General features: G+C 39.1%; 1 protein-coding gene across 1 annotated transcript in view; it reads left to right on the forward strand.

Moving 5' to 3' along the window:
- Positions 1-925: 925 nt before the first annotated feature.
- Pgap1 (post-GPI attachment to proteins inositol deacylase 1) overlaps positions 926-25,064 on the forward strand; it is a 65,779-nt gene continuing 41,640 nt past the window's right edge. The window contains exons 1-5 of the mRNA XM_034497957.2: positions 926-1,183; positions 7,405-7,558; positions 10,196-10,371; positions 17,801-17,972; positions 22,958-23,115. Coding sequence (XP_034353848.1) covers positions 1,037-1,183; positions 7,405-7,558; positions 10,196-10,371; positions 17,801-17,972; positions 22,958-23,115 — 807 coding nt within the window. The 5' untranslated portion in view covers positions 926-1,036. The remainder of the gene's footprint in view (positions 1,184-7,404; positions 7,559-10,195; positions 10,372-17,800; positions 17,973-22,957; positions 23,116-25,064) is intronic.

Below are 25,064 nucleotides of genomic sequence, written 5' to 3' on the forward strand. Positions count from 1 at the left end.
TGTTAACAAGTATTACTAATGGGTTTAATCTGCTTTTTAAACCCTCCTCCTTTGTGTAAAGACAAATGGAAATTCTTCAAAATGAATTAAGTCATTAGAGAGAGAAAGTGGAAGCTTGAGCAAAATTCTCTTCTAATGTAATTATGGAACCAATCCCCAGAGACCTGGGGACTTGGAGAGAACCTCAAGTTAGTGTCAACTGATCCTGCAGATACCAATTGGGGACATCCATGTTCGTGGGTATTTTCGTATTGCTTTTTAGATTTCATGTGATTTAGGCTTCCACCAAGAACAGGATTTCCTTTGACTGTCATGTGTTTCGTTTTAATGAGCCGGTGCTTTCAAGCGTTGTTACCTACAGGGCCCAAGTCGGTGGTCTAAGAGGGAGGGTGAAAGCCATTTGTCTTTTCACGAATCAAGCTAGTTGGTCCAAGAAGGCATGAAGCGAAATTGCGGGGGCCCGAGGCGGTTCAAAATTGAACAAGATGGGGTTTGAAACTGTTGCGGGGAAAGGTGTCCGTGACAGCCACCTGACAAGCCTTGGATGTGCTGCCTCCCTTGGCCAGTCAGCTCTGGATCACTGTCTCTGGACTCTTGGGCGTTATCCTTGCCTCTAGCCAATTCCCGTGGTACCCACCCGGCCCTTCCCTCTCCTGCCTCTTGGATCCTGCGCTCCCATCCCCCCTCTCCCTTCCTTCCTCCAATTCCCGCTCCCCCCTTTCCCTTTCTCGCTCCCTCCCTCCCTTTTCTCTTCATGCCCTCCAGCCCAGCCCACTCCGCTTTCTTTCTCCATCTTTCAGGCGCACAACCGCGCTCCCGCTGCAAACGCCTACAGCTCCCTCCTACGTGGGCGGTGCCGCGGTCTGGCTGTGTCCAGTTGCGCAGGCGCGCTGAGCGGCGGGCGAAGGGGAGGGGGTGCTGGCGGGCTCCGCGCAGGCGCGCGCTGCTCTGCTGGGCACGGCTTGGCACGGGCGTCTTTCCCTCGCTCTGTCTGGGCTGCGGAGCTTCTCCGGGCGAAGAGGCGCTCGGCTGCACCATGTTTCTCCACTCAGTCAACCTCTGGAACTTGGCGTTCTATGTCTTCATGGTATTTCTGGCTACTCTGGGGCTGTGGGATGTCTTCTTCGGCTTCGAGGAGAACAAGTGCAGCATGAGCTACATGTTCGAGTACCCTGAGTACCAGGTACGGCCCTCCCTCACCTGCGCGCCCGCACCTCCCGAGCTTCTCTCGGGCTGGGCTGGAACGCTCCAGGTCGGAGCCCTTCTGGCACTTGAAGTCTGCTGCCTCGTGCTGGGCAGGGCATCCTCGCCTGCGCGACCCCTCGTCCCCAACCCAGACCCCAGGCCCCGGACCCCGACTTCTGACTCCCAGATAGCTAGCCCCAGCCCCTCTCCTCAATCCCTATCCTTCCCGAACCCTCCTTTGCTTGCAAGGAGATGATTTCTCTTCGCGCCCAGTGAAGGGCCCGTCAGAATTCGCTTTTCTGGAAAGAAACACAGCGTCTTGCAGAGTTGCCAAGAGTGATTTTTAAAAAGAGGCTCCTAGGTTTTACCTCTGGGTGAAGTGAAAGGCTGCCCTGATGAATAATTAAACTGAAAACTATCTCTTTCCCTCTTGTGGAGAATTTTGCGGATCCACCTGTTCTGTAGGTTCTGAGTCCGTGGGTGTGTGTACCTGTGTTTTTGCATGCCTCTGAACAGTCAATGACCTGCATAATCTATTACGATAAATATTATAATCAGTTGCATGCACATTCTGGTGTTATTTTGTTTTCTCACTGGGTTTAGCAGGATCTGCCTCCTCATTCACCGCCCCCACCTCCTCTGTTCTAATTTGAATGCTTTCATTAATTGCTTCATTTGTTCTGCGTAGAATCTAGAATTTCATTCATGACCAGCAGTAGAAAGAGATGCTAAATCACACAGCTGTCAGGAGAAATTTCCATCCGATGATATTTTTTCTTGAGATTTCTAAATGAATCTCTTAATTTTGGAGTATCTATTATAATAGCTCCTATAAAATATACATAATACATTTTGATAGAGTGCATTCTTTTAGGATCGTAGCAGATTTTTCTGTCGATAAAGAAGGAAAGTCAGGATTGCATCTGTGTACAGGTCCTTATAGAAGGAGCCCGTTTGATGGCCCTCTTATTTACATTTAAAAACTGAAGTATAGATTGCTGAAGAGCTTGCTTTCCTGTGGGTATTTCCTAGTAGAAGAGTTCCTACCTTGATTTTGCATCAGTGGTTATGAGGAAAGGGAACACTGCATTTCAGATGCTTTTGGAGATTTCTAACAAGTTAGCGTTAATTCCTAAGCTAATAAACTGATGTTGGTTTATGTGCATTAGAATCTTAATAGCTAAATATATGAACTTTAGGGTTTTTTTTTTAAAACTGAAAATAGAGTTCATTATAATTCCCTCTCATCGCCTATGGTTTAATAATTTGAAAACTCAGTAAAATTGAAGTAGGTCGCTTTAGTGTAGTACTGTATTAAATGGTCACAATAAAATCATTTTGGAACAATAGTTTCCATTTATTTTTAGATTTCCCACAGTTTTCATTCGATCTATTTTAATATTGCAGCAGTAGAAATTGTCTTCCTTCATGTTGAGAACAAAGCATATGGATCTCACAGATGTGTCTTCTGCCTCATGAAATTCACTAGAAAGAGAAAATTAGTGTCACTGAGACAAAAGAGCTATTGGGCTTTTTTGTTGAGTATGTAGTTATTTTGGTACAAATTGCTGTTTCGGAGTTTGACACTTACTAATTTGTGTGTACAGTAATAATCAGTGGAGGAAGTTTTAGTACACATTTTTAGCAGACTTTGAATGAATTACGTTATTTTACAAACAGAATTAGGGCCTACCTATAGAAACAAGGCCATTTGAATAAATACTGAGATTTTAAGATAATTTGAGGTCATCAAGTTAAGAGCCAAATGGCTTTCATATGAGGAAGGCTGTTCTAAGGATAGTTCATCTGTTGCCTTTTAGATTAGCATTTCTGAAGCTTTCTAACTGTTTGTGGGTTTGGTGTCCAGCAGGTGGCATGGCCTCCTCATGGCATGTCATCCTTCCTGAGGCCTTTTTCTTTTCCCTTTTTAAAAGGTGCTTATTTGTGCCTTTCTTAGCTAGAAAGCAGAAAATGATAAACAGCCTTTTTTTTTTTTAAGTGACAGAGGAATTTGAAATTCTTTGCAAAAATGAAAAGTTTAAAATTCTCTATTCATCCTTTGCCTGTAGTTTCCTGGGTGCTCTTATTTTTAATTAACTGTATATCATGGTTAGATCTTCAGTCTGTCAAATCGTTTACAGTTTCTTGCTCTGTGATGCCACTAGGGCCAAATGGTTATTCAGCTGCACATAATTTTAGGCAAATTGTAGAGTTTGAGCAGAAACACCTGAGTTGTTTTCTCTCCTCTGCTCATTTGGCTCTGTTCGTGTGTGTGACCTCATGATTGCTCTCTGAAAGGAAATGTTGATGCTGCGAATATAAACCACATTTATTATAAAGCATGTTAATGTTTATTTAGACAGTCATTTATTGAATGAGTAGGAATTAGTGATAAAAAGCCCCCATGTCTTTAACGTATATCTTTTAAGAAGAAGAGAAGAGAATACAAAAATCAGTTATAATGTAGCAAGAGACTGCGTACAAGGCTCTCCAGAGAAGAAAGAATATACATATTTGTACTGGGTTTGGGTTTTCAAAGGCTTTTTGAAAAGATGTACATTGATGGCTCAGTGGTAAAGACCACATGCTGCTCTTGCCTGGGGCCGGGGTTCAGTTCCCAGTACCCACCTGGTGGTTTACAGCCACACTTAACTCCAGTTCCAACCAGACACCCTCTTCTGGCTCCATGGTACTGTGCAGGCAAAACACAAAAAAATAAAAAGTAGCCGAAGTGACAGGAGCAGGAGAGGTGAACTTGGACGTGCAAGCCGATTGGCTAGCACATATGAAGGAGGGAAGGCACCAGGATATACTATCTGATCAGCACTTATATCACGTTACTATTGATGTAAAAGGGAGAAAATCATCTAGAAACATATTTGCCTGTGTACATCCAAATGATACTTGGCAGCACACGTAGGCCGAAGCTGATTCGCATCGGTTGTGGTCTGGGATGGGGAGACTGGCCAGCTATAGGACCATGGTAAGAGACATTCTTTTCAAAGCCTATGCTTTTGAAGTTGAAAAAAATTTAATTAAACACAAAATTTAAAAAAACTGGCATGTGTAAATTAGAAGGGTGAGATAGATTTTGGAATCAAATTTTAAAAGCTCCCCCCTCTGAAGTCTTTATTACTCCTGTGTACATTATGGAAATCCACGAGGGATGTTTGGCTAGATGTTTTGGTGGCAGCACGAACTGGATTTTAGCAGAGGATTTATGACAAGAAGAAAGGCCTGTCTGAAAGGTTAAATTACGTCTAGATTTTTCCCCTGTTTTAATCAAGCAGGAGTCCTTAAGCCTACTCTTGGGAGTAACTTCAGTCAGGGGCCAAGAGCTCCTACTAAGAACTTTAAAATGTCTGCATTTATTTTGATAATTTTGTTTTCTTTTAGTTAGATCATAGACATCACACTTTTATAGTTTTCATTTACAAGTGAAAGGTATATATTATACACACACACACACACACACACACACATATGTATCACAAAATAAGACCTTTGCATTTTTAAGTCAGTGTTCTTCAGCAGTTGAGGGGTTGTTAGAACGCTTGTCTTTTGGGAGGAGTGTATGTTGGCAATGAGAACAGCCTCTTCCGAGGTGCAGTCAAGGCAATACAGACTGCAGGGTCACCTCATAGAAGTAACATTTAATGCAAAGGCCACTGATTGTCACTACAGGTCTTTTGTGGGTGAGAACCTGCTTATTTTAAATTGTCCATATGAAATAATTTGTATTGGAACCCTACAGCTATGTTCCTTTATGTTCCTTTTCTCTCAGCATAGCATCCCTTCTGTGTGCCTACCAGGTGCCTCTCCTGTTGTCTTCCTGACACATACTATATCTTGTGCTCTGCCTGGAGTTGTCGTTTGTCATTGGCCTGCATTTCTCACTGTTTCCCCCTCTCCTTTCCCCTCCCATCCTTCAACTCTCCATCCCACCTGTATATTTTTAGAATATGTATATATCGTTAATTTTTAAATGATATAAATATTTTACAATGAAATTGCCCATAATATAATAGCATGTTATAAAATATGTCAAATATGTTGTTTTGCCTACTTTTTTATCTTCAGAGAAATATATGTATGTGTGTATGTATGTTTTGTTTTGTTCTTGTTTTTATTTTTCAAAACAGGGTTTCTCTGTGACCTTGTCTGTCCTGGAGCATGACTGTAGACCAGGCTGGCCTTGAACTCAGAGAGCTTTGCCTGCCTCTGCCTACCAAGTACTAGGATTAAAGGCTTGTGCCACCACTGCCTGGCCTTTTATTTTTGATAAATTTTTGATAATTTTTTCTGGATTAATGTTCAACTTAGCTCAAACTTGTCCACTAAACTAAAAACTATGTGTGTACCATTGCATCAGATTATGTTCTTATTTGGGATCAGTTAAGGAATTATTTTTTTTTATTCTCTTATAATTTTTTTGCTTGATTTGTACCCCAATAAATAAAATATTGCATCATTCTCACTTTTGTTTGCATACTGAATAATCATTATTGAGAATAATTTGACTTGAAGTGCTAGCGTGTTTATAAAACAAATGGTAGAGTTGGTTTTTCTGTATTTGATATATTGGAGAAAATAATTTAAAATGCTAGCCTATTAAATAATAAGCATGTAGAACTGTAGATGCTTCTGTGATATAGTTGGCCTGGGTTATGGTAATATTCTCAAAGGAATATTCTAGAATCTACACAAATGATTAGAATTCTCTTTTGAGCAGTAAGTTTTCCCAGCAATATTAATAACACAGCTTTTGAAATTCATACAGTAAAATTTTTCATCAAGTATATACATGTTTTACATTTCTAGATTATTGATATATTGATATCTGTTTTAGTTTTTGATTTAGTACAGTGGTTTGTTTTTAATGATTTCTGTTATAAAAAAAAAATGGAAACTTTAGGTATGGTGAAGTACTCTGGAATTCCCAACACTTGGGAGACAGTGGTAGGAAGATGGAGTGCCAACCAGCAGAACCTACATAGTGAGACTCCACCCCAAAGAGGGAATGGGAAAGTTTACACTCTGCTACAGCTTTAATAAATGCCTACCCTTTGGTGATGACATTAAGACCTTGCATGTGTTGTGCAATATATGGCTGGTCTATGAATTGAAGCTAATGTTATTCAGTGGGATATTTATGGTAAGAAGAATGTGTATATCTTGATCAAGACTTTGTTGTAAGGTTCAGATTATTTTGTTAAGCCATCATAGTTAAAACATTGTCCAACAAACTTCCTGGGGCTATGGCATGGTTTAGTAGGTGAAAGGCTTGCCACACAAGCACCAGGCAGTCCGTGAGTTGATCCCCAGCACACCGGTAAAAACCTGGGCCTGGTAGTCTGTGCCTGAAATCCCGGTGCTGGGGCGGCAGGGTCAGGCCAGGCAAGATTTCTAGGTTCAGGAAGAGATCTTGTTTCAAAATAAACAAGTTGGAGAATAATGGAGGAGGATCACCATTGTGGACGTATGACTTCCACATCTGCACACACATGCATCTGAGTATGCCTGTGCATACATGTGAACACATCATATGCGCACACACACACACACACACACACACACACACACCCGCACACAAAATGATTGACCATGCATGTATACACACACACACACACACACAATGATTGACCATGCATGTATACACACACACACACACACACACACAATGATTGACCATGCATGTATATACACACATACACCAACAATAACATGCTTCGTTTAAAGTTGTAGCAGCTAGAGTATTGAGGTGGGCCCAAGGTAAAGGAGACACTTATAAAGTAGTTTAAATGGCAAAAAGAATTGACTTGATCATGGAAATGTCTTATCCTCATTTTAAATTAGAATTGATAACTGTTTCTAAATTAAATTAAACTGCATTTCCAGTGAAACTTTTTGACATATACCAGTGACACATAGCCATTGTCAGGGATTATTTTGGCTGACTGGTTAGAATTTCAACCATATGTGTTTTATGCTTTTATGAAGGTTATACTTATGATCCATATAATTTAAGAATAATCCCCCATATGAATAATGATAAGGAGAACTCATTTTGTGCGTTGGGTATGGTTTATGGCATTCATAATATTTGTCTATTATACCATTTTAAAGTTTCTTAATTTATGTTTGCATTGAATCTGAGTTGTATTATTAAAAGTGATTAAAATGGACCTATTTATTTATTTATTTATTTATTTTCTGTAGAAAATAGAACTTCCAAAGAAACTGACAAAGCGCTACCCAGCATATGAGTTATATCTTTATGGAGAAGGCTCGTACGCTGAAGAACACAAAATTCTCCCTTTGACAGGAATTCCTGTTCTCTTTCTTCCTGGTAATGCTGGAAGCTACAAGCAAGGTAGGTAGGGGAATAAAACCTTAAAGCTGTGAAATCCAGCTCCGGTCTTTGGATCATGTATGTACATACTGCCAGAGTCAAGTGGTGAAATGAAAGCTTACTCTGTCAAGTACTTTGTCGGACCTACTGGGAGAGAGACCCATGTGCATGCCACTTCCTTCAAGAGAAAGCAAACACTAAAATAGAAGGGAAAAAGAAGAGTTGAACACTACTTTGCAAAGAGAGAGAACAATCAGATGGCATAGGGTAGGGCAAAAAGATTATGCAGGTATTCAGAAATAGAAGAAAGGTTTATGTTGGAAATAAAGTTACTGAGAATGGAATCTGAAGCATTCAGTGGGGAGATTAAATCTTAAATTATGCTGAACAAGAGAAGAGGTTCTCCTTGGGTAGAGACATGTAGCAGTTTGGAGGAATTACAGAGTGGTGGAGAGAATGTCAGAGCTTCTGGCTTAGCAGCCAGACATCCCAATCTGTAAGTAATTTTGTTTACAAAAAAATCTGCTTCAGTTCTTATAAACATCGGAGGAATTGTTATATAACGAATCCAGACTTGTTTTAACATGTATGGTAATCATGTGTACTTATTGTGCATCTACAAAATACTTGTGGAGTATCTACCATAAGCCAGGGAGAATTCTAGGCATGAAATATCAAGATAGAAGAGGACAGTACTCATCAAACACATGTTCTTATGGGGAGACAGCCATCAGTAGATGTTCCAGTGATACTAAAAGCTGTAAGAAATAACTAAGTACCAAGGGAGGCAGAAGGTAAGCAGTGGGGACGTGGCTTGTTTAGATGAGGTGATTAGGCGTGCTCACAATTTAGGGAAGTCTCTGATACAAAAATGTGTTTGCACTCAGGACCACCATGACTAGAGAAAAATAAAGTTAGAATGGAGATAGGTGTGTGTGTGTGTATGTGTGTATGTATGAATCCTGGAACCCCCCTGAGTTCCCCTCATGATTAAAGCTTTCTTCCCTTACACACACATACACACACACACACACACACACACACACACACCCCTACTTCTACAATTCTAACTTTAAGATGGTAATTTTTATAACTTTCTTTGTAGTCCTAATACCTAAGTGTTCATCCCTGGTATACTTTATTGCTTTGGGGATATTTTTAATCTTTATAATGTATAACCATCAACTATGTATTCTTTGTGCTTGGTTTCTTCTAGTTTGTTTTGTCTGTAAAAGTCTTCAAAGTTACTGTATGAACAATAAACTGTCCATTTGTGTAACACTATATTGTTCTTTTGTAAAATTTTTATAGAAGATTAATTTGTGTAGTTTTTCTATTACTTTTGTATTGGCAATTACAAACACTGTCCTTCTGCATACATCTTAGAGCACATACGTTTCTGTACATGTATTTATCCTAATAGTACTAATTCCCCATCATAGGTTTTACATATCCCCTCATCTTTACTTATTACACTGGTTATATTTGTATAATTAGTATATGATGCTTTCCTTTATATTACCTGTTTGACATCACTGAGATTGTGAAATTAAAATTTTCACAAATCTAATAAATACAGTTTACTTTTTGCAAAGGACCAGTATGGCTCTGCTTTGAAGAGAATATGCTATTACAGGTCAAGAGTGGAAGCAGGAAAGATGCTTAAACATGTGTCATCGGAGAAAGGCAAATCAGAATACAGTACCACTCCCTACAATGATAAATAAATGGCTAAAATAAAAAAAGACAGATAGTAGCAAGTGCTAGCAAAGACGTGGAGACCTGGAATCCTCACACATTGCTGATGGGATGTGAAGAGATGAATTAGTGATGTAAATGCTATAACATGGACGGACCTTGCGAACATCATAAAAAGTGAAAGAAGCCAGTCACACAAAGTCACATTATGGGATGATATCATTTATCTGAAATGTTCAGAATAGGCAAATTCACGGAGACAGAGAATAAGCTGGTGCATATCGGGTGGTGCACATCGGGGACTAGGGACAGGGATAGAAGGACTAGGAATAGGAGGATTGGACAGTGACTACTCATGTGGTTGAAATATTCAATTATACAAAATCGAGGTTGTACCATACTCACTACAGGCGACGAATGCACTAAAATCCACGGAATTACAAATTTTGACAGGGCGGCTTGTGTAATATGTGAATTATATCAGTTCTTTTAATTGGTGTGTGTGTGTGTATGTGTGTGTGTGTGTGTGTGTGTGTGTGTAGAGCAAGTGAGTTGGAGGGTTAGGGATCATTCTCCACCTTTTCCTTTCTTCTTTATCTGTCTATATGTCTTATTTTATTTTAATGATCTCACTGGACCTAAAGCTCTCAGATTTACCTTGAAATCTGTCCAGCAAGCCTCCAGGGTCCTTCTGTCTTTACCTCCTTAGTGCTGGTAGTAGATGCCTGGCTTTTCACATGGATTCTGGAATCTGAGCTCAGGGTCTTCATATTTGAACAGCAAACGCTTTACCAACTGAGCTACAGCCTCAGGTTCTTATTTGGTTCCACTGATGTGCATCACACTGAAATAAGTTGTTTATATTCATGATGGGCTTATTTATTTAAAAACTTCAAGACGAAGTTGGATGCTTTTCCAGGATGTTTTGTATGGTGAGTGCTTTTCTCCTTCACTCTGCAGTTCGTTCTATCGGCTCTATTGCACTTAGGAAAGCAGAAGACATCGACTTCAAGTACCACTTCGATTTCTTCAGTGTCAACTTCAATGAAGAACTGGTGGCGTTGTATGGGGGAAGCCTTCAGAAGCAGACCAAGTTTGTGCACGAATGCATTAAAGCCATTCTCAAACTCTACAAGGTAGGAGAGAAATATGCAAACCAGTAGTGCCAGTGGCTTTGTGTTTTGTTTGTTTGTTTGTTTGTTTAGGGACACATTTGATTGTAAATAATATGTTTGTTCATCTTGGAGTTGAAACAAAAATACAAAAATGGCAGTACTTTAAAAAAATAATGTAATATCTTCAATTCAAAGCTAGTTTAAAGATCTAGGTTGAACTGAAACTTCCTGGTTCATTGAGAGATTCTGTCCCAGAAGGTAAGGTGGAGGGCTAGGGAGAGAACTCAGTGGGGAAAGACACCTGCTGCCCAGCGTGATGACCCTACATGCCCCCTGATACATGTGCACACATGCAACAATAACAAATCAAAAAGTAGAATGACTAAATTACTATCTGTTCAATAGATTATAGGAAAAGGCATTTCTTCGTGGAAAAGGCAGACATTTTGAAGACTTCGGATTTTACCCTCTGCTCCTGCCCCCACCCCCAAAGAAAGAAATTCCCCTAATGATAAAAGGGTCAATTTATGTGAGACAAGTGGGCCATGCCACCAGACAGAAGAACTGGTAAGGTTGAAGCAGGTTCAAAACCCCAGGGAATCTTCAGAATTGAGAATGGTAGGTGTGAAATCAGCTCCCTGTCAAGCTCTGCCTGTCCTGGAACATGTAACCACGGCACCCCACTGAGAGACCATGACAACTGGTCACATAGCATAAAAACCTTGAGTTCTCCATGCTAATGAGGTATCTAGATAGGACCTAAGTGTTCAGCCAGTGAGCTTCCCTTCCTGGGCATTCCTTCCCACAAAAGGTATTTAATCCCTGGCTCACCCTGAGTAAGATGTATGCATTGACATCCACCGTAAAAATAAAGCAGTCTAGACAAGCAAGGCTTGTCTTCTTCATCAGGGATTGCTGTGGGGGGAGGCCTTTGTGGTAAAGAGCTGTGCCCCAATCTCCCGGAGAAGGTCTTCTCTCCTCCAGCCCCTCTGTAATCAGCACTTAGTCAGAACTGAACAGGGTTCAGTCTTGACTCAAGCTCAGCTCTCCCCTTCCTGCCCAGCCCAGCACATAGGGGAAGCCTGGACCCATGGCTTCCATTCTCAACTCCTGGTTGTCCCCAGCACCATCTGGGTACACAGGAGATTGAGAACCACATCATCAATCCCAGATCTCACTGTTTCTTACCTAGAGGAACATGGGCTTCGACCCCTAATCACAGACTGTTCTGTCTCTCCTGAGCGGCTTGCCGTTGGTGCTTCAGCACCCCAGCAGCAAGGCAGACATACAGCCCAACAAATTTATAAAAAGCCAGAAACCAAATAAAACCTCTCAGATCATTAGTATGCATCTAATCCTTCCAAATTCACAAAGCAAAATCCAGTAGAACCAAGAAAAGGGACTAGCAGCATTAACACAAATAGCACTAGCGAGTTCAGCCCTGCTCTAATTACCGATAAGAAAATCAGTAAACTATGGATTCGAGCACTTATTTACCAGATTCTGCTATATAATGTTTATTGATAACTTTAAAACAGTCTACTCAACAGCTATAGAAATACTGTTTTCAATACACAATGAACATTTACCAAGCTGTGTTCTATGCTAGGCCATGTGCTGGGTTGTGGATATTAATAATCTTTAAAATACTAAAACCACGTAATGTACTTCCTGAAAATAGCAAAGTTAAGTTAGAAGTTTAAAAAAAAAAGATTTTTTTAAAACTGTTACTTCTAGATTACCCAAAGTTTTTAAAAATGAAATTTGAAGATACTTTGAGCTGAATTAAAATAAAAATGCATATTAGAATTTATATTTATACATGTACAAAATTTTCAACTAATAAAATGAAATTTAGAGGATAGATAATGTGGTTAAAAGAAATACTGTTTTGAATACTTAAAAAAAAGTAAGCTTTCAAATCAGTGACTTAGGCTTCCAGCCTTTATAAGCTGGGGAGAAAAGAAAGTTAATAACGTTAAGTAAAATGAGAAAACAAAGTGAAAGTAGAAATTAAATATAAAACAACAGAGAAACTAACTTCTGCCAACAGTTGATTTATTAAAAAGATTAAACTTGTAAATTATGGCTAGACTGATAAGAAAAATGAGGAAACAAAGTAACAGTGTTAGAAACTAATGAGGATATAGTCTACATTTGGAGAGGGTTTTACAGGAATATTATGCACACTTTCATGCCTGTAAACTTAATAACTCAATCATATAAAGTTTTTGAAGTATAAATTATAAAACTGACACATAAGAAACTGACACATAAAAACTGGGTATCCCAGTGTCTGTCAGAATTTCTTTTGAATTTATAATTTAAAATCTTACCACCAAGCAAAACCTTAGAGCTCAGTGACTTTCAGTCATGTGAAATTCTAGTCCACATTTAAAAACAAATACTGATCTTAAAATAACAGCAGCAACAAAAACAATTTTCAAAAGAACAGAGGAGGAAAAAGACTCAGTTTTCAGTTCAGCATAGCTCTGACAGCAAAACTAGAAAAGGACTTTTAAAGAATAAGGGAGATAGAATTCCATTTTAGGAAAAAGTAGAGAGTGCAACAGTCATTAAAAAGAAACTAAAGGGTTAATATTCCTCAGAATCATAAGTATAAAAATTCCAACCAAATACCAGACTACCAAACTCAGCAGTAAAAAAGTATAGTATATCATGACCAAATAGAATTTATTGCAAAAAGCCTAATCTGGTTCAATATCTAAATATTGGAGTCAGTATACAGTCCATCATAGGATCATCTCTGCAGCTGAAAGCCATTTGGCCACAGTAGCACCAGTCCATGGCTTAATGTATAGAAAAAGGAACATAAATTCAGTGTAGGAAAGGATAGAATTTAATGATCTCTTCCTAAGTAATCAGAGTGTTATGGGGAGAAAATTGTCCTCTTTAGGTACAGGTAATAACTGGTAAGGTTATTTATCAAATAAGATAAATACATGGCATCCACAGTAAACAAATTTCAAGCTTATATAGTAAGTAGGTTTTTTTTCTATTTTTGTTTTGGATTTTTCTAATGAACACATTAAATTTATAATACAAGCAATAGTATTTTTAAGATGAGATACTAACAAAGATTTCTGTTATAAGCAATTACAGTAGGAGTTGGAGGACAATTGAATCTCATTGAGTGTATAAGATACAGGTATGGTAAAGAACATTTTGGGCAGAGGAAACCTTATTCATCATAAAATCCCAGATAAATACAGCATTATACAAAACCAAAAGGCAGCCAGGGTGGGTCAATTAGATTGTACCGATGTATAGACAATTTTAGTGGTTTTCCCCTTTTATCTAGGGTGGTGTGGGAAGATGCTAGGCAGGTTTTTGAAGAGAAGTGACGCTCATATTTAAACTTTAATAGTATCATTCTGATTATATAGGAGGATAAACTGAAGGGCCATAGAATAGAGGCAGGAAAACTAGGTAGGAGTCTATTGAAGTCTCTCTGGCAAGAGCTAATAGTACTTTAAATTAAGTTGATAGCAGCTGAAGTGGGAAGAAATGAACAAGTTGGTGTTAGGATTAGAGGCCGAGTAAGAGAGCTTTGCTGGGAGATTGTAGGTTGAAATTCTGTATGAAAGGAAAATAAGAATGACTCCAGATATTCTGTTGGACAACTGAAGGCATTGAATTACCTTTGATAGGACTAGGTAGAAGATATTTGGGGGCAGCAAAGCTTAATTTAAACAGTTTGAGCTTAAGATGCGTAAGGTATTCCCAGTATAGCAGTTGTACAACAAGAGTTGTGCAATTGAATCTAGAGATAGATAGATAGAAAGATAGATAAGTAAGTAAGTAAGTAAATAAGTAAATAAATAAATAAATAAATAAGGTATCCAGTCGAGATTAGTTGGGAATTAACACTAAATACATGTATTTAAAGCCAGGGGAGTAGATGAGTTTATCAGTGTGGCCAAGATCAGTAAGTGTGTGTGTGTGTGTGTGTGTGTGTGTGTGTGTGTTTGTGTACGTATGTGTGAGTATGTGTAAAGAGAAAAGTCAAAGACCTGAGACCATTCATTTAAGAGCTGAAAGAAATGCAGGAGAACAGAACCAGAGACTAGGAGTGAAAGGAAGCACCATGGCTAAGAACAAGAAGTAGGGGTGTAGAGGTTGGCCCTTACCACAATGAGCTTTCTCTGGGATCCCCAAGACCATCCCCAGGTTGGCCAGCTTGCTGGTGGGATTCATAGGATTCAGTTTATAACACATGACCAACCGTCACATAGTGAAAGGACACAAAGCAAACTGGGCAGAAGGAAAAGCACACAGGACAAAGTCCGACAAAAGCAGGTGTAAGCGTTCAACAGTCTCACAGGGTGGGCCAGCATTCTTACTTCTCTAGTTATCTGTAGTTTGTGATGTGAGAAACGTTGCCTACGACGGGCGCTTATTAGAGTCTTGGTGTCCTAAGTTTTCATTAGAGGCTAATTCTGACACTTTCTGCCTAACATGTACAAAAATTCTAGCCTGGAGGACAACAAATATGCATCATAAACCATACTATTTGCATTGTGGGTTATATGAGCTATCCAAAGCAGTGGTTCGCAACCTTCATAATGCTGTGACCCTTTCATACAGTTGCTCATGTTTTGGTGACCCCCAACCATAAAACTACTTTCATAATTTTGCCGCTATTATGAATCATAATGTAAATATCTGACATGCAAGATATCTCATATGTAACCCCTGTGAAAAGGTTGTTCAGCCCCCAAAGGAATCACAACCCACAGGCTGAGAACCACTGATCTACAGAGTGGCAAGAAGCCTTCCAACATATAAGGACCCAGACTATACTCTGCAGCAACCTTGCTTTTAGTTCGTTCTGAGAGTAGCAGACTTAGCCTTGTGTGTCAGCTCTTTTTTGCACAGTAACTGGGGAAAGGTACATATGAAGGATCAGTGCTGGAGGAAGCAGGCCCAGGCTTAGTGGAAACACTAAAGAGATGTTCTGGCTGGCCTAGAACTCAGTCCATAGATCACTGGCTGGTCTTGAACAGATACCCAGCTTTGCTGCCTCCCCAGGGCTGGGATTAAAGGTTTGTAACACCACCCCTGTCAAATAAAGCTTATTATTGTTTTAAAAACTTAATTAATTTCATGTATATGGATATTTTGTCTGCTTGGATGTCTGTGCACTATGGGGGTGCCTGGTACCTTTGGAGACCGGAAGAGGGCATTGAATCTCCTGGGATTCGAGTTGCACACCGTCTTCATCTGCCATGCAGGTGGTGGCAGTTAAACCCCAATCCTCTAGAAGAGTCAAGTGAGCTTAACTTCTGAGCCATCTCTCCAGCCCCAACAAAGAATTGCATAACCAGTGAATAAATGTTTAAGATACTATTTTATTTTTTAAGCTAAAATGCACTGTAGAGAAATAATTTGAAGTAAGAGACACCATATGAAAGTGCATTGCAACAACAGCTATAATTCTCTCATTCTTTAAAACTATTTTCAGTGCCAAATATTCTGATTTCTTATATATTATACAATTTAATATTCTTATTTGTTTGTTTGTTTGTTTATTTACATCCCAAACATACTGCCTCCCTTCCAGGTCTCCCCACCACCAACTGAGACCCTTCTCCCATCCCTCCTCCCCTTCTTCTCTGAGAGGGTGGGACCCCACTGGGTATCCCCCACTCTGGTGCATCAAATCTCTGCCAGATTAGGTGCATCTTCTACTAAGGCCAGGCAAGGCGGTCCTGTTGGGAAACAGATACCACAGTCAGGCTACAGCTTTAGGGAGAGCCTCTGCTCCAGTTGTTGGGGGACCCACATGGAGATGGAGCTGCCTGTCTCCTACATATGTGTCCACGGTCTTATTCCAGCCTGTGTGTGTCCTTTGGTTGGTGACTCATTCTCTGAGAGCTTCTAGAGGTCCAGGTTAGTTGATTCTGTTGATCCTCCAATTCTGTGGGGCCTTTAATTCTTCCCCCAAGTCTTCCCTAAGAGTCCGCAGTCTCCATCCAGTGTTTGTGGGTATTTGTATCTGTTTTAGTCACCTGCTGGATAGAGCCTCTCAGAGGAGAGTTATGCTAGACTCTTGTCTGCAAGCATAACAATATCTTTAATAGTGTCAGGGATTGGTGCTTGCCCATCGGATGGGTTTCAAGTTGGGCTGGTTATTGGTTAGCCATTCCTTCAGTCTCTGCTCCATCTTTGTCCCTACATTCCTTTTAGACAAGACATATTTTGGATTGAAAGTTTTGTGGGTGCCTTGATGTCCTTATTCCTCTACTGGGGGTCCTGCCTGGCTATGGGAGGTGGCCTGTCCAGGTTCCATGTCTCCACTGGTAGGCATCTTGGTTAAGGTCACCCACATTGACTCCTGGGAGCCAACCCCATCTCAGGTCTCTGGGAATCTTTTTAAAGATTCTTCACATCCCCCAACTGCCACCCCTTGCTGCTACAGATTCCATTCATTCTCCTGGCCTTCTGAATCTCTCTCCTATCTCTCCTCACACCTGCCCCCATTCTCTTCCCCTCCCCCTCATACCCAGTTCCCTCCCTTCCTCTGCCTCCTATGACTGCTGTGTTCCCTCTTCCAAGTGTGATCCAACATTCTTGCTTGGGCCTTCCTTCTTGTTTAATTTCTTTGGGTTTGTGAGGTGTGTGGTGGGTATTCTGTGCTTTATGGCTAATATCCACTTATCAGTGAGTACAGACCATACATGTCCCTTTGGGTCTGGGTTACCTCACTCAGGATGATATTCTCAAGTTCCATCCATTTGCCTGCAAAATTTATAATGTCCTTGTTTTTAATAGTTGCATAATATTCCACTGTGTAAATGAACCACATTTTCTATATCCATTCTTCAGTTGAGTGACATCTGGGTTTTTCCGGTTTCTGACTATTACAGATAAAACTGCTATGAACATCGTAGAGCACGTGTCCTTGGGGTTTGGTAGAATATCTTTTGGGTATATCCCAGGAGTGATATAGCTGGATATTCAGGTAGAAGTATTTTCAATTTTCTGAGAAACTGCCAGATTGATTTCCGAGTGGTTTTACAAATTTATACTCATATCAGCAGTAGAGGGGTGTTCCCCTTTCTCCACATCCTCACCAACATGTGCTGTTGCTTGAGTTTTTAATATTCTAAAATATATTTAATATACTCAGACCTCCGATTGTAAGCAACCTAACAAATGAATACAAACATGATTCACTAACTCAATTCCAATTCTAGTTTGAAAAACTATAACCAAAACCTGCTAAAACTGACACAACACAAAAGAGTATTAGCATATTGTTTAGAACTGTGTGAAAGTGGATTTTTCTGTCTTTTGAAGGGTTCCTCTATGGTTTATCTTTGCTATTGTATTGCCCATATACAAACAGAAGTACTAAGTATTTTTCTTAGGATGCTGAGGATTCTATCATGGTGATTTTATTTTATTTGTCTTTGTTTAAAAACAGGGTCAAGAGTTTGCCCCTACAAGTGTGGCAATAATCGGTCACTCTATGGGTGGCCTTGTTGCCAGGGCATTGCTCACGCTGAAAAATTTTAAACAAGATCTGATCAATCTTCTTGTTACACAAGCTACTCCTCATGTGGCCCCTGTGATGCCGCTGGATCGTTTCATTACAGGTAAGTGCTCTGACATTCAAACCGACCTTCTCTGGTCAGGGTGAAGCAAGCAAGTCTTGGTAGCTATTTCCATTAGAGGTGTTTGTTGTTGTTGTTGTTTCTTGTTTTGGTTTTTTTTCTGGCTTTGACAATTACTGGAGGATAACCCCTAATCTACTCTTCTAACTGCTGGCCTAGCTACCTCCTCATCGGTGTACCCCAGATACTTTCTGTTTCTCCTGGCCAAGTTCCCATGGTCCATCTCCCCTCATGGTGGCTTCCTCCTCTCCTCTTTTTTTTTTTTCCTCCTTCTCCTCTCTTTTCTTCATTCCCAACCAGGTAATTCAAACCCTGCCTCTAATCCCTCCAGTAATTGCTTATAGCTAATTTTATTTAACTAAAAGTTTTAAATCAAGGAATGGGTTGTATAACAAAAGCTTGTAAAGGTGAGAATTCAAGAATTCACTGTAGGTCTAGACCTTCTGGTACAGAATTTAGCATAACAATACATAGCAACAGACCACACCTCAACAGTTCCCCTTTATTGTCTAAATAAAAAGGTTCTTTCTCTTATAATTATAAACAACAGAGGCTGGGGAGATGGCTCAGAGATTTAGAGCACTGGCCTCTCTTCCAGAGGTCCTGAGTTCAATTCCAAGCGACCACATGGTGGCTCACAACCATCTGTAATTGGATCAGATGCCTTTTTCTGGTGTGTCTGAAGAGAGTGACAATATACTTACATACATAAAAGAAATAAATCTTAAAAAATAATAACCAGTATACAGTAGGAACAATAGTGAAATTATACAATTATTAGGTAAGAGTTACATTGAAAAGTTCTTCTAGTCTGTATTTGGCAATTCAGGAGAAAGTATTCTATTATCTATCATATCCTGCTGTCTTCAGAGTTCTGTATGTAAATCAGTTTCTAACTTGACTTGTATTAAATACCTTTATAGACCTAGAACATTTTCTTAAATCCTAAACAACTTACTTAGATAGTAAGAATATGACTTTCTAATCTTTAAACCCATCAGAGACCTGAGAAGGAATAAATATTATTTGACTATGCAGGAAGCAGAGAATGCAGCTTCCAAAAATAAAGAAATGACAGAGATGGCTGATCACTTAGTCTCCAATATTTTCTGTAATGTTGGAGCATCTATCTTTAAGCCTTCTGGCCCAGACTATCTGAGAGACCTTTTGTGAAGTAGGAATTATGAATCAGGAATTGCTTGCCTTGTCTTGGCAGAGCTTGGCAATTGACTTCCCTGCACCTGTTTGTCCTTTCTGGACAGCATGCTGTCTGCAGATGAAGTTAGGGCACTCTCTCTGCCCTGTGGCTACCTTGCCACAATTGAAGCAACTCGGCTGTTTGATGCTCATCCTCTTCTTCCAAGTCGAATGGGGTGCTGCCAAGAGCTGACATGTCTCAATGTCAAAAAGGCCTTAAATTAATAAAAACATCTTTAAATCCATAGTCGCTGAGTCTCTGAGGTTTTTGAAGACTATCTTTTCATAGCATATCTAAACCAGCAAGTATTGCCTATTTTCAACTACCTGTTCTCTGTACAACCCAGGGCATGTATTTCTGTGGTAATCCAGACTACAATTTAACATGACCATGAGTTTGATTGACTGACGACTTGCATTATCCCAGACAGGTTGTAATAGCAGCTATTAAAAGACTGGGGCTAAACCTTGTAGTTTTAAGTGAATTGTATAAGCACAGTACCTGTCTAAGAATTGAAACATACATATGTTATGTTGTAACAAAATTAAACTTAACTCTTGTATCAATATACAAAGATGAATGCCAATGAAAGCCTTAAACCTATATCAATATATAAAATTCTGTGCCAGTATAACAAAATATAACCATATTTTTGTATCAAAATATAAAATTCTGTACCAATGTAAGAGTATGGCTATAATTTTTTTTTTTTTGGTTTAAGAGTAGATTGAATAATCCACCCCTATTTGTCTAGTTTATATTACTGTATCCCCCTTTCCTTTGAACCCCCTTACCTTATATGAGAGAGAGAGAGAGAGAGAGAGAGAGAGAGAGAGAAGAAGGAGGAGGAGGAGGAGGAGGAGGAGGAGGAGGAGGAGGAGGAGGAGGAGGAGGAAGAAGAGGAAGAGGAGGAAAGGAAAGAGAAATGTCTGAGTCTAAGTTCCCTATTTTGGTTTTTCTCTGTCCATGACCATAATTATTTGTAATCATCCCCTAAAATGACAACATGTCTATAACTTTATAAAGTGACCAAGCCATCCAGTGCAGCTTAAGGGAAAGGGACAATGTTCATAAGTGTTTATAACTCTTCATTGATGAATCGGGGCAAATTCCTTTTTGGGGGAATATCCCAAAAGGATATTGGAAAAAACGGATAAGTTAAAGGAAAGCTAGCTGACATCATTTGTTGTCCAGTCTGTATGCTGAGAAAGTACAGGCTTAAATGAAATGTGAAACAGTTTAGCTGCCAATCAGCACCTTCAATTCTCAGTGTCACTAATTGCTTTCAGTCTAGGCTTATCATAGAAAGTACCATTGGTTTTCTTTTTCCAGCCATTAAACTTCAACTTTGTAATTCTTGGGACTGATTCTCTGCCTTTTAAGAGTTACTTATTTGAACCTTAGCATGTCAGAGTTGTACCATAATAAAATTAAGAAATTTTGTTGTTAAATTTGTTTGCATCCTTTGTACTACTTCTAATGATCACAAATGAGTGTATATTTAGGAAAAGAATAAAAACCTGAAAATCACATCTCAGTACCCTTTCTGTTACATTTTGCACAGTACATATAGGTGAGTCATGTCGGTGAGTTAAAAATGGTTCCAAATACACTTAAAAGTAATCTTTCAAGATTGAACCTTTTTCTTTTATTTTGTTTTAAATTTATTTTTATTTATTTTTTCTTAGTTTTTTTTTAGAGTTTTGATCATATTCACCCTTCTCCCTCAGCACTTCTCAGCTCATTCCCCCATTCACTACCTACCCACCATTTTGACTCTCTTAGTTTTTTGAATCCTTCAAGACCAATTTGTGCTGCCCAAATATTCTTGATATATGGCCTTGTGTTAGGAAGTGGTCAGTTCACCCGAGGCTATACTTTTAGAGAAAAATGATTTCTCCTCCCAGCAGCTAACAATTGCCAGTAGCTTAGTGGCCTTGGGTAGGGTCCTGTGCCTAATTCCTCTCTGCTTGCTGGGATTTGGTCTGACTTGGGCTTGCACAGGATTTGTAAGCTGCTGTTGAAACCTACTGGAAGTTCACAAGTGCGGCTGCCCTGCTGTGTCAAGCTAATGCTTCCTTTCAGTTACCCTCTTCCTCCAGCGATTACACTCTTTCTTCCTCCTCTTCTGCAGTGATCTCTGAGCCTCGGGAAGCAGGGTGCAGTATATATCTTCCCTTTAGGGCTCAAGTTCTGTAATCTGTTATTCTTGTCTCCTTGGCCAGTTATGGCTCACTGGATTAATCACCATCTGTTGCAGACAGAAGCTTCTCAGAGTGCATGGATCTGTAGGCATGATAGTAAGTCACCAAGAGTCAGTTTAACCCTGTGTCCATTTAGCAGCACAATGACAGGTTCTCTCCTAAGGTCCATGATGTATCTAGCCATAGGTTTCTTGTCCCATAATGATGCAAGGTATGTGTTGTTCTTGTGGAGCAGGACTTAATTTTGGTCAGAAAGTTACTGGTCACTCCCATGATGTTCCTGCCACTGTTGCAGCAGGTGGGTGTGTCTTTCCAGGGTTCACAGTTGGGTATGATTGATAATGACTTTTCTCCTTTAGTAGGGTGCACAGCATCTCTTAGCACTAACTAGAGATAGCTGCTAGGGATGCGGCTTCCAGGCCTGGACCTGCTGGTCTCACCATCTTCTATAACTCAGGCATGCGGCCTCTTCAGCAGTGGGGGCTCACTGTCAGGTAGACGCTTATGTTTGCTAGACAGATAGTACACCCTTCAGCTGCATCCTCACCCCTGAGGAATGTATTTTCAATACTGTCAGGTTTTAATTGTTCTAAAGAACAGCAATGACTCACCTCTAAAACTGCATTCTTAAACCTAGTGCGCTTTTCCTGAGTTATAGGAAACCTGTTTTCTTCCTACTTTCTGATTTCTTATTTCATCAAGTCAGAATTAGAGTGGAAAAAATATTTAAGTAGTCATGGGTTTTAAGCTTTTATATATATATAATTTATATATATATATATATGTATATATATACAAAATTATATATATATAATTTTAATATCTTTATATATAAAATTATATATATAATATATATATAATGATACGTATCTATTTTTTTCTTACTTTTCATACATGAAGTGAAAGGTTGCCTGGAAACTCATCACTTTAAATTTACTGCTAAATGTAATGGGTAAAATCCTAAGCATGAGATTTTCTTTAGAGGTATAATGCTAAAATTATTATGGCACAGTCCTGGTGGTTGTAGGAAGTTAACATGTGGCAATGGTTATCCAAAGCAGGGTTGCTAAGCCTTCAAAAACTGGAACACTTTTGTGATGGGGAAGTGTATGTCTCTTTTTTGTTTGAAGACCACTTTATTGAGGGTACTTTATATACAAAAATGCACATATTTAATATATATATAATATGATGGGATTGAACACAGAATATATCATGAAACTAACACACTAATGTCTACAACTCCTTAGCAAAATTTATGTGGTCTTTGGAAGAGCATGAGGGTGTCTTTGCCGTGATCTGTGGAACATGTTTGGTACAGAGATTTGTTTGCATGTGAACTTAATGAAAGGTCCAGTTTGGCCTTTTTCTCTCCTGACACCTTCAGTAAGTCTCAGTATTTGTACTCTGATTGCAAACATGGGAATATATGCAAATTTCTCAAAATAGGGAACTATGGATAACATTATTTATAGACCAAATAGCTTAAGCAAAAATTCTGGTTAATATTAGTAATGGCTTGTTTTTCAGAGTTTTTTTTTTTTTTTTTTTAAATTTCCTTCCAGAGTTTTATATGACTGTAAACAACTATTGGATTTTAAATGCTCGGCACATAAATTTGACTACACTTTCTGTGGCTGGAGGATTCCGGGATTACCAAGTTCGTTCAGGACTGACTTTTCTACCAAAATTAAGCCATCATACCAGTGCTTTATCTGTTGTGGTAATTATTTTAAAGATTTTACATAGTATTATATGTACTATTATGTGTACTGTTTTACATAGTATTATATGTAAAGATTTTACATAGTATTATACATGTGCACACATGTACATGCATTGTGTGTTTCCTTGTCTTCTCTAGTCCATTTGGGAATGTGTTCAATATTTCTGTATCTTTGATGAAAATATTTTACTTACAGAATTTTTCCACAACTGTTTATAGTAGTAGAACTTGACTCTTCTCTTAACTCTCAAGTAGTTTATAATTTTTCACATTTTTATGTGTGCTATTAAAGTCAATTAAGTAACAGTTTTTAATGTTTACCTCAGCAGTTAAATTAGATTTATGTTCATTAGGTCTAGAAAATTGATGAGTTTAAGATCATAATTGTGTTTGTAGCATAAGTTAAATTGCTACAGTATATTCCCATCTTAAATATAAATGGAGTTTTACTGTGTAGGTCAGTAAGTCTGAGTGATTTTTGATTCAGGGCCTGGGCTGATGCCGGACTCCCATCTGGAATACTTTACTTTCAAGATCATGTTAGTGATCACTAGTCGGCTGTTGAAAAATCAAAATTGCTTAGAGCACAAGGTTGAAAAGGCACCCATTACTTCTGCTCATACACCATTAGAGGAAATCTGGCTACTTCCTAAAGCAAGAGAGGCCAAGGGAGTTAGCCATGCTATTTGTTGTAAAGAATGAATGGCATCTAGTGGACAGTTAATGGTTCTATGAGCAACCACTCTTATAAAATGTATTCATTTTCATTAATTACATTTGTTCTCTGGCAATGTCATAAAAATATATATTCTGGCCAGGCAGTGGTGGCGCACGCCTTTAATCCCAGCACTTGGGAGGCAGAGGCAGGCGGATTTCTGAGTTCGAGGCCAGCCTGGTCTACAGAGTGAGTTCCAGGACAGCTAGGGCTACACAGAGAAACCCTGTCTCGAAAAAACATATATATATATATATATTTTTTTTTTTTTTTCCCCAACTCCTCTTACCTCCCTCCCACCCTGCTAACCACCTCCTCCCCTACAAATCTGTCGTGTAGTCACATCTGTTTTGGTTTGTGACCCACTGAGTTTAACAAGGGCTATCTGTGTGACCATGAGATCTGTCCTTTAGAGCCTGATGATCTCTTACCTGTAGGTACACAATTGCTCAGCATCTCTCAATAGCCAGTAATTCAAAAGTAGGGCCTCATGAGCGACTCCTCCATCATAAATGACTGTTGACAGATCTGTTCTTGTATGGCCCCATGTCAGTATCCATGGCTAATGTGGGCTCATGCCTGTAGTGGCTTATCCTTAGAAGATGGCTTTTCAGAGCTGCTCCCCTTGTAGTGGGCTCCCAGTTCTTCCTGCCCTTCCTTTGCAGTGTTCTTTGAGCTGTAGAGGAAGGGAGGGGTAGTGTTGCCTTTATTAAGTCAAAGAAAATGAAGCACTTTTATATCCGTGATAATGGTAAATGCTGCCTGCTAGTAGCTGAGCTGTTACTCTGCTCAGTAGCTAATAAAATCTTACAACCACAGAGAACTCTGATTGTCAGGATTTTTAGTAATTTATTAGCAGTAGTTCCCCAATATATAAAGAACCCATGAATTTATAAATAAAAGAGGTGGGGAGGAATAAGAGTTACAGAGCGTGGAAATGATCAGTATATATTATGTTAATGTATGGAAGTGTCATAATCTCTTTACTTTGTGTGGTTAGTATATGCTAATAAATATCTCTTAAGCACACTCCTGCTTATAAAATCACATCTTAGAATGCACCAAGTAGTAGTTTACTCAAAACTAAAATCCTAAAATATCTATTGGAACTTTTTAAAAAATTTATTTATGTATTTATATCCCAAATGCCGTCCCTCCCAGTCCCTTTTGCATTTATGTAAAAGTAAAAAAAAAAAAATCTTTATGTAAGAAAGCTCTGGTATTTAATAAG

This window comes from Arvicanthis niloticus, chromosome 3 (genome assembly GCF_011762505.2).
Source record: "Arvicanthis niloticus isolate mArvNil1 chromosome 3, mArvNil1.pat.X, whole genome shotgun sequence".
Classification (NCBI taxonomy): Eukaryota; Metazoa; Chordata; class Mammalia; order Rodentia; family Muridae; genus Arvicanthis; species Arvicanthis niloticus.